The 10866-nt window shown below is 40.6% G+C and overlaps 1 protein-coding gene across 1 annotated transcript in view; it reads right to left on the bottom strand.

The window, feature by feature from the left end:
- Positions 1-2479: 2479 nt before the first annotated feature.
- The window catches only part of myt1b (myelin transcription factor 1b), a 68298-nt gene continuing 59911 nt past the window's right edge, over positions 2480-10866 (bottom strand). The window contains exons 20-21 of the mRNA XM_041205446.1: positions 10623-10766; positions 2480-3941 (exon numbers count right to left, since the gene is read on the bottom strand). Of these exons, the coding sequence (XP_041061380.1) occupies positions 3798-3941; positions 10623-10766 (288 nt within the window). The 3' untranslated portion in view covers positions 2480-3797. The remainder of the gene's footprint in view (positions 3942-10622; positions 10767-10866) is intronic.

Here is a 10866-nt window from a genome sequence, read left to right as displayed (position 1 = left end):
GAAGTTCCCCTCCAAGTTACTCACCATCCTGACTTGGAAATATATCGCCATTCCTTCACTGTCACTCGGTCAAAATCCTGGAACTCACTTCCTTAGAGCACTGAGGGTGTACCTACACCAGATGGACTGGAGCGGTTCAAGAAGGCAGCTCACTACCACCTTCTCAAGGCCAATTAGGAATGGGCAATAAGTGCTGACCCAGCCAGCAAAGCCCACATCCCGTGAATGAATAAAAAAAAATCTATCTTTTTAACAGCTATATTATTACCTTTTCTGTACACTTATGCAGTCAAGGTAACTGTTTGTTATGTCCTGAGACTATATGAGACCTTTGGCTGCTAATACCAAATCTGTTGAATTAAGATACTGAAAGTAACCAAGAGTGAGATATCATACTTCCATCATGAGTTAACGGCCTTTAGCTGAAGGTCAAATTGCATACCATTATCATAGGAAATAGGCAGATAGCAAGTTGCCCACCCTGTTGCTACTGAGCTCATCAGCTATAATATGAAGTCTCCCACAACCTGTGCTTCACCATTTGTATTGTCTGTGCATGTCATTTCCTCAAATAAACCTAGATAGATTCTATGGGTAGAATTTTACCCCTGTAGGGGGGGTTGTGCAAGGGCGGGCGTGGGTGGGCGGGGACCCAATCGGCGCCAATTAAGGCCCGCCCAGCGTGACGCGCACCTGGAAACGCAAAGGAGCGCAGGAATCTGCCTGAGGCACAGTGGTGCCTCAGGGAGATAAGCTTTAAAAATTTAAAAAAATAAAAAAACATTTAAGACATGTCCCCTCATGACAGTGTCATATGAGCTGGGACATGTCAATGAACTTCAATGAAAACATTTATTTAATTTATGAGCCCTTCATGAAAACTCATGCCGTCCGTGGATGAGGTTCCATGAAATATGTGAAGGCCTTCTGGGCTCTTTGCCTGCCCGCCAACATTAAGGATGGACGGGCAGCTTTCCCAATAGGCTTAATTAGTTAATTGGTCATGAGGACTCGAAACGTCAACTCTTTTCTTCTCCGCCGATGCTGCCAGACCTGCTGAGTTTTTCCAGGTAATTCTGTTTTTGTTTTTAATTAGTTAATTAATGGCCTTAACAGGTTTTTGACAGTTCGGCAGGCATGCAGCCCACCAAATTGGAAATCTGAATGAAGCGCGGTGATGTCGGGACGCACGCCCGATGTCATCCTGTGTCATTTTACGCCCTAGCAAGTGGGTCCCACCCCTGAGAGATTCAGCCGAAGATTCAGCCTTTTGTCTATGACTCTCAGTCCCTGTCACAGAGGCAACAGCTTCAATCTTGCCTCTAGCAGCATTTCTAACCATGGGTTTCCCTCGCTCTCCTAGTAAAGAAATGCAAATAAACAGGTGAAGCCCCGAGGATAATAACCGCCTATGTTTTGCTGCAGATCAGAAATCTTAAACAAAGGGAGGAAAAAAGTCCCTTAATAATGAGTAATTCTTACCTAACTAAACCCTGAAGCAAACAAAGTAGGTCAAACAAAGAGAAGCTGTCAAGAAAGATAGAAGAGTTCCACCGTGTAATTCACGACAGGACAAAGCAGCTCACTTGATTGGCACCCCTTCCACAAACGTTTACTCCCTCCACCACTGACGAAGAATGGCAGCAGTGTGTACCATCAACAAGATGCACTGTCAAACCATCCAAACCCATGATCACTACCAACTGGAAGGTCAAGGGCAGCAGACACATGGGAAACCATCACTTGGAAGTTTCCCTCCACGCCACTCACCATCCCGACTTGGAAATATATCGCCATTCCTTCACTGTCACTGGGTCAAATTCCTAAAACTCCCTTCCTAACAGCACTGTGGGTGTACCTACACCACTGCAGCAGTTCAACAAGGCAGCTCACCACAACCTTCTTAAGGGCAATTGGGGATGGGAAATAAATACTGGCCTAGCCAGTGACGCCCACATCTGTAAATGAATATTAAAAGAAACAATAAACATTATTCTTCTTTAACAATCAGCCTTTAATTGATCTCAGTATGTACTTAAAGGAGTTAGTCTACTCCTTTAAAAACCAGTCCTCCAAGGAGTCTGAGTTGTTGTGGCAGCATGCACTTTTACATGCATGTTGTAACCTGGAGCAATGGATAGTGATGGTAGAGACTCAAATTTCTTTCCACCACATGGCTGAATTTCTGCTGCCTGCCATTGGCGTATGTTGGAAGGATTTACAAGCTGATACTTAGTCTGTTCGGCCAGGATATGAACGCACCTTCTTTCACCATCAAGTCCTGGAGTGGGACTTAAACCCAGAGCTTATGGCTCAGAGACAGGAACACTACCCACTGCTCCTCAAGAACTCCTAATTTAAAACCATAAAACAATGCTGTACTTGAGACTGTATTTGGAACACAATTCTCAGCTGTAAAAATTAAGCTCCACAAGATAATTCTTTTTATCAGCTTTGTTTTATTTCATTATGTAGGTGGAACAACAAGATGTACGTATTTAAACAAGTAAACAGTAATTTTGTCTTTTAACATAGATACATACATTTGGATGCACAATCACAACAAAAATTGCACTAAAACAGTGTCTGAACAGTGCTTATTTCCGTAAATAATTACAATACTCAGCACTGCAACAAAGTTCAGCTTTCTTATCTGATTTACAAACATCACTTATAAATTACATATCTTTCAGTGAGGCAAAGGCGCCACTAATGCCCTGATCTCAAGTTTTAATGACCTGAGACTTCAACAAATTCAAACACAGTTTAGTACCTGGAATGTGTAAAACTACAGTTGGACTCCGGTACATTGTACAGAAGTCTGAAATTGCTCTTTCTTTTTATACTTCTGCCCTATAAATGATGAATGGTTTACTCCATTGACTATTTTTAAGTGTTTTATTTTGGCCAGTGGAGAATAAATGCAATAGAGCCCCAGTATAACTCTGTATACCTGCTGCTGCTGCAAAAAGGCTGTAAACATTCCATATGAAAATTTCTGATCATTACATCCCTATTTGAAACTGTTCAAATTATTCAGTGAGGAAGGCTTCTAAATGCGTCACTCTACAATACATTTAAGTTCGCAGACTATGCTGATTCCAAACTGAATGTCACATAACAGACACATTGACTTACAAAATAAATATACATCAATCACAAAAAATGGCTCTTAAGTATTACAGTAAGGACTCTTTAAATTAATTTGCTTAAATATCAAATAAATAGTAGTTAATACATAATTTTGCTTTAGCTGTGGTAAATGTCTGAAAAATATTTTCATGAATAGGAAAAAATATTAACAAAATCAAAACATTTTCTGAAAAAATTATCAAAACATGTCAGTTATAAAATATTCTCACTCCACATAAAAAGGGAATAAATCACATTAATTAATAAATAATACAATACAAAAATAACTTGACTTGTGTTAATTAAATTCATAAACGCTTGTACTGGAGCAGCATAAGGACTATTACGGCCTTCATGCACTTCAGAAGCTTGTGTTTTTTTTTAAAAATTCAGTTTCCTCTGGATTAAAAACAAAGCTAAATAAATAGACGAACGTTAAATAAATAGGTAGAGTCAACATACAGAATTCAGAATAGTTTACATATTTGCTTTCCAGATTCATTTTAAACGTTATTTTAAAATTTACACAATAAGATTACGGACTACTTGCTCTAAACAAGTGCAATTTCTATGTTCGTAATTGCTATAAATATTTCTAAATCAATATCAATCACAAATTTACTGTATTTACAGGATAGGTGAACAGTTCATATACAATGTTTTTTTTAGACCTGAATGCCCTTTACAGCTTGTTTGATGCTCTCCAGTAGTGCTTTGTTTTCTGGGTTCTGGTAGCATTCCATATTGGTATACATATCTGTGAGGGTATTAACATAGGCGTCAAAATTCTGTTCGCTGATTGGTTCCTGCTGGACAATAAAAGGAAAAAGAATTGTCAAACCATGAATGACATTCTTACAGTTCTGAAAAAAGCGACATTTTGAACTTTATACAACTGGAGGTTTTCAGAGTGATTGCTACAAAGTGTGAAATGTCTTACGGTTTTCCCACCATCATGTAACCTCTTATTTACTCTTTCTACCACAATAGTTCATTACCCTATTTACTAGATTCCATCCTTCGTAAGTTCTAACTCAAACCTTTTGTCAGCTCTCCGAATAGGCACAGTACTATGGTGATACCCTCTGTAAACCATCTTGGGATCTTTCCCTGTTTTAAGAGCACTATGTAAGCGGAAGTGTTGGAATTGTCTAAACTTGTGTTCTTTATTCATTTACAGAATGTGGGTATCACTGGTTAGGCCAGCATTTATTGCCCATCACTAACTGGGTGAATGATGCAACAAAATTTAGATGTGTAGTAATACTTGAAAACTCAGTGTTAAATGACAATATTCTTTTATATTGTGCCTATAATGCACTGAAAAATCCAATGTTGTGAATAAAAGCAATGAGCAGGAACTGGGAGAAGAAGGTTTGGGGAGATGATTGAAAGCACAGGTGAAGAGGTGGTCTGATCCTAGTCGTACTGTGTCTGACTGGCTGAACACTTGTAAGTATGGCTAAAAATGACACATTTTTAACACAATATATAAATCAGATCCCTATGTAGTAATAATCAAGAATATGACAAGGTAATGATGTCTACTTTAAATATATGTTCAAGAAAAACCGATATTGATACTTAAATTATTTTAAAAGTTTGAAATATTCGTAAGCACCTTTTAAATTCAGAAGGCTATTTAAAATATAGTTTGGTTAGGACCATTTCCACTGTATTTGTAGAATTTCAAAGGATATACCATTGAAAATTATCTTTTTTTACCAGGTCTACCATGAATGTATTAAATAACACTGCTATAATTATAAGCAACCTTACAGAATGTAACTGTTGCAGACCATGAGTGGGCTTCAGATTCTCATTGGTACAGTACACACCAACTCCAACGCATTGCCTGTTTCACAAATACACAGTCTACAGTAAAAAAATGTAGATGTCTTGATTGCAAAATACTAGTTATTAATTCACAGTAATCTTCACTCTGGAAATTAAAATCCACTCCTATAAAATGCATTTAACCCAAGCCAACAATCCAAACGGCAGTCTTTGTCGGTAGTGATAAGTTCTGTTGGAAGAGCTAGCTCTCGTAATGTTAAATAGGATTTACTTTCATGGTGCATGCTTATAATCCACTTACTGCCACATTTACTCTGCTATTTTCAACAGGGCCTATGTAATCAAGCTTTATTATCTGAACTTTCACATGAAAATTGTAGAACTGCAAAGAAAATTACATTAAAAATTCAATCGTAACTACATTAATTAGCTTACATCATTGTCCTACCCTAATAAACTAACATCTATCTTTTGCTTGACATAACATAAACTGATTTATTTTTTTCCAGCAAGTGAAATAGCTAATTACTCTCTTCTTGGAGTAGTTTACAGCATTATTTTAATAAAGACATATCTCACATCTCACATAAGAAGGCAAAGCAGCTACTGCACCCAGAATAACCTGAGTGTAACATCTTTAAGGCCTGAATTTTTCCCGCTTTGGGCGGGCTTGGCGGGAGTGGTCGCGGAGCTGCCAGTCGCCTGCGATCAGCTCTGCACAGCCATTTTACGCGGGCAGGCCAATAAAGGCCAGCCCAGCATAATACACGAATGGTAGCCAGAATTCTGGTGCTAGAATTTAGGGCAGCCTTGCTTCCACCAATAGTGGATTTCTTTAATTCATACCATTCTGGGCTAACAGTTCTTTAATATAAATACAGCACAACATCCAGTAGATTTACTGCAGAAGGTAAACATGGGCTTCTCACCTGGATCCTGTGCACTTTTAAAAAATGATTTTGCTAGCGACATTCTAGTTAGGGTGCACAAAGGGCTTGGATAGCACTGCTTTTGTAATCCCTGATTTCTGCTGGTGTGGGAACTGAGGCACACCAAGGAAACAGTAGCAGGAAGTTGGAAGCAAGAGAAGTGGGCTTAAAAGTTCACTGCCGTACAAGGCTTCGGGATGCCCAGAGTATGTAAATTATTCAGTTAGATTCAGTTTACTAACAGCATAAATTGTCTAGCTTTGTTCAGCCTACACTTTCACTTTGCTTTCCTCACAATGTTGTACTCGTTGTAAATACAGAAGCCTGGGAAAAGGATAAGAGATTATGGTTCATGATTATTGACTACGATGGTGTGAGGCAGTTGGGGAAATGAGTGGGAAGGGAAGAAATGAGCATAAAGGAGAAAGTTGTCACGGGGGAAGAAATTGTTCTTCAGTATTTACAGAAATTTTTTATGCTTGACTCAATGCTGTGTCTTGTCTTTGTTTAATCAGTAGGAATGGTTACATAATGAAAGAAAATAATTTGCATTCATATAGCTCTGCTCATGTCCTCAGGATTCCCCAAAGTACTTCAGAGCCAATGACGTGCTTCTGAAATGTCACTAAATGTGGCAGTGGTTTTGCAAACAGCATGATCCTTCAAACAGACAATTTAAATAACCATAGTCTGATTTGGTGATGTTGGTTGAGGGATGTAAATTGGCCAGCACACAGAACTCCTGGCTGCTCCTTGAATAATGTCTTTTGATCTTGTGCTTCCAATGGAACAAGCAAACCAGGAAACATTTTGGCATCATCTCTGAAAGGCAAAAATCTTTGCCAATGCAGTACTCCTTAGACTGATATATCAGTCTAGAATAAGTGTCCCTTTTAGAGAAATTAAATCAAAAAATTAATTGAAGATTTTCTCAGCTGTTAGAAATTTTTGCTTACATGTGGCATGAAAGTATTTTGTCCTGCCATCCAAAGCTTGCGGTATAAACAACAGTTAGAGTTGATCACCGTTCTAAGCAATTTAATGTGGATGTTAGCTCCTGATGAAATACAAAGTTTGACTTAGTTTTTTGTTCAGGATCCATTTGTACCATTTACTAGTTTTGAGGTCGGAGTTGGGGGGAGTGGGTCAACTTGTGGGCTTAGGGTCAGGTGATTCTTAAACCCTGGCAATTTGGTCTGCCTAGGTAACTCTGTCCTATTTACTGATATGTCCTGTTTCAATGTTGTGGGTCTGGGAGTTTAGTAAAGGCTATTTTGGCACTGTATTCTCACTTGATGGATAAATCTTCAATTTGAACATCAAGGTCTGTTGGTATCAGCAACTTCAAATGCTTGCACATTATTAAGATTGTTGATTTAACCTTTATGCAGTGCTGTAAGACTCCCAGGACCATCCAATGCCAAAGAGTAAATCATGCCTTCACATTTATTAAATCAATCTCTGAATGTTTTAGTTGTGGAGGAACATCGTTTCTCATACCCTTCATTGGATAAAGTAGTAGAGATAATTCAAACAAAGCATGAGTTATTTATTATCTGGTAAAAGCAATGTTTAATGGTAATTCTTTAATAGGTGAGTTATTTGAAGCAGTAGAAATAAGTAAGTGGAACAACTACTGTAGTTTGGTAGTGAGATTCACAATATTTAAAAATAAAGACAGTCTCAGAATAAGAAGCCATTTAGGACCGGAATAAGGGGGAACTTCTTCAGTCAGAGGGTGGTGAATCCTTGGAATTCTCTACCCCCGAGGGCTATAGGGGTTCAGTCATTGAGTATGTTCAAAGCAGTGGTTGATAGATTTCTAGATACCAATGACATCAAGGGATACGGGAATAGTGTAGAAAGATGGCATTGAGGTAGAAGATCATCCATGATCTAGTTAAATGATTGAGCAGGCCTGAGGATCTGAATGACCTATTCCTGCTCCTATGTCCCTATGTTCCTAAAATTAACTGGACCAGCCACCCAAATACTTTGGATACAAGGTCAGGTCACAGGCTGGGATTTCTGCAGCAAGTAACTCACTTCCTGACTCCCAAAGCCTGTTCACTATCCACAAGGCACAAGCCTGGAATGTGATGGAATACTCCCCACTTGCCTGCATGAATGTAGCTCCAACAGCACTCAAGAAGCTTGACACCATCTAAGACAAAGCAGCCCACTTGATTGGTACCCCAACCACCACCTTAAAAGTTTACTCCCTCCACCACTGACACATAGGTACAGCATTGTGTACCATCTACAAAATGCACTGCAGCAAATTGGCAAGGCTGCTTTGACATCAACTTCCAAACTTGCGATCTTTACCACCTAGGAGGACAAGGGCAGCAGGGACATGGAAATACCACCACCAGCAAGTTCCCCTCCAAGTCACACACTATTGTGATTTATTTCTGTTCCTTTATCTTTGCTGGGCCGAAATCCTGGAACTCGATGTTTAACAGCACCTTGGGTGTATCTACACCACATGGACTGCAGCAGTGCAAGAGGGTGGGTCACCCTCTTCTCAAGGGCATTGAGGAATGGACTTGCCAGCAAAGCCCACATTCCTATGAATAAATAAAATATAGGCCATTGTTCACTGAGTCTTCTAGGTTGCTGTCAGTCTTACTGGGACTGAGAAGGCCCTGTTTCACTGGCAAGACGTTAGGCAGAACTGTCCCAGATTTGCACAAAGTGCAATAGTGAGCAGGAAAAAGGGCATCTTACGCACCGGCTGCAATGGCAGCTTTTCATGATGTATCGTTCCAATCCTGCCTCATTAATCATACATTCCCGGGAAACACATCGTTTAGATGGTGGCGGGCTCCAATTTGCCCACCAGGCTGTCACCTTGCTGCTTCATCATGCCAGGCGCCACATTTAAAGTGCAGCCTTGTGCACACCTCTCAGCCAGCCAGCCTTCCAGCCCCAGGACCGCTGCAAAGAAGACATGGCGTCAAAAGGCAAGAAGACTGCAGCCCCCAAGTTTAGTGACGCATCTCTCGAGCATCCTTTGGACTCCGTGGAGGCCCACCGTGAACTCTCTACCCCAGCTCTGGCCGCAGAAGGGACAGCAACATTACCACTCTGGCTTGGTGGGTGATGGCAGTGGTGATCAGTGCCAATGTTGCACAGAAGAGGTTGGCCATCCAATGCAAGATACAGGATGAATGATCTTATCTGTGCAGCCAGGGTAAGCTAACCATCTCATCACTCTAAACTCACACACTCAAGTTCATCAGACATTCACTGGCACCTCAGTCACTGCCAGCTCAAGCGACAACACCACTCACTCTCTCACACATGCCCTCACATCGTCATCTGGCCTCTGGAGACTGCCTCCCCAGCCCTCACCATCTTGAGGCCACTGGCACGGATCAACTTGTGCCCCCCCACACACCCTGGATACTCCTTTCCTCAGTACAGCCCTCGCTCTACAGCCTCTTTGCTTGCCTGAGGCCACTTCTCCCCCTTCCCCAAGCAAGCCCTAGCCCTGCAGCCGTTGAAAAGCCACCCCTACCTTATGGTTGGTCTGGTGGGTAGAAAACTGCCAATGACTTCCCTAAAAGTGATGCGGTGCTGTCTGTGAAGCCTGTTGCTGATGACTGCGAGTGTTGCCTGAAACAAGATAGGCAAACAAACCTCGATGTCTCAAGAGAAGTGCAACTCACGAGGTGCACATTGCTTATGTACAGTTGTGAAACATGTCAGCATGATTCCTGGGTGATTCAGCGTGGGGGGATGATTCTGGCGAGCAGGGCTTATAATGAGATGCAGATGTATCACAATAAGCTTCCCGACGTCCGACAATGGGAAAGGAGGCCTGCTATTGACGGGCAGAGCGGACGACTGCAAACTAGTTTCACGATGTCGTGAACCGATTTTTGGCCTTCTCGCCATATTGTCCGCTCACGCCGCCAAACATGTCCGACGCCAGCAGGCATGGAAAATTCTGCCCATTGTGTCAGAAACTGCTTCCATTATGTTTGCGTGACGTCAGGATAAATCGACATGATGTTACCTACTCTGTAATCGCTAGCCAGAATATCATAGCAGCCATGCAAGTACACTGAACACTTTACTGCCCATTAATGGGGAAATGTGACTCAGCTTGCACCCCTGAGGCCTTGGCTGCAATGCACGTGCAGCAAGTATGTTTCAGAGTTAGTGGCACACAAGCAAATTGCAAAATGAGTAAAAGAAGAAATGGAACTAAACAATTATGGTATTGAAAATGCAAAGTGCCTGCAATAGTTTTGAGATCAACCTAGCAGACAATTATTTTATCTTGTTTGCAATTTTGACTCATGGATAAACCCACAAGATGAGGAAAATGAGTGAAAATGATGCTGAACTCCAAGGAATGTTAGTTGTATTGTGGAATCGTAAGTCATCAATACAATAAATCAGATTCAAATGCTGATGCTTATCCAATGACTCTTTTCATCAATAGATAAACATTTCCTTTGCAACATTATGGCACAGGACTTTGACTCTTATTTTTGGAAGCTTGAAGAAGGAAAATGCAGGATAAATTTCATGAATTTTACATCCTATGAATAATTTTATTGACAGGAAATCTGGTAGGCATACTCATTTCTATGTTAAAATTCCCAATTTGTGCTCACAGCAGGTGAAACACTGCATCAGCAGCACAAATGTGTAAAATTATCTGCACTATCGTCATAACAATAGTCAGCTATGAAACACCTCAACAGAAACAGATAGTAAGAGAATATAATGCAGAACAAGTTTGCTTACCATTTGAGGCAGTTTTATGTCAGCAAGGCTACGTATCAGCGCCTGACTCAACCCAGCTAGCTCTTTGAATAAGGCTTCATTTTGCTCTTCAATCACTTTGTTTTCATCCTCGATGGTTTTCAAGTTCTTTTCCATATTGGAAATCTGAAAAGCATTAGTGCTGAATTTTAGCACACTGTTTCAGCGAACATAAGACACCTTTAACTCTCTGATTCTAATCTGGTTAATTCATGCATTTAATTAT

The sequence above is a fragment of the Carcharodon carcharias genome, chromosome 14, assembly GCF_017639515.1.
Source record: "Carcharodon carcharias isolate sCarCar2 chromosome 14, sCarCar2.pri, whole genome shotgun sequence".
NCBI lineage: Eukaryota > Metazoa > Chordata > Chondrichthyes > Lamniformes > Lamnidae > Carcharodon > Carcharodon carcharias.
The sequence above is the reverse complement of the archived record's forward strand: the minus strand, read 5'-3'. Positions and strand labels throughout refer to the sequence as shown.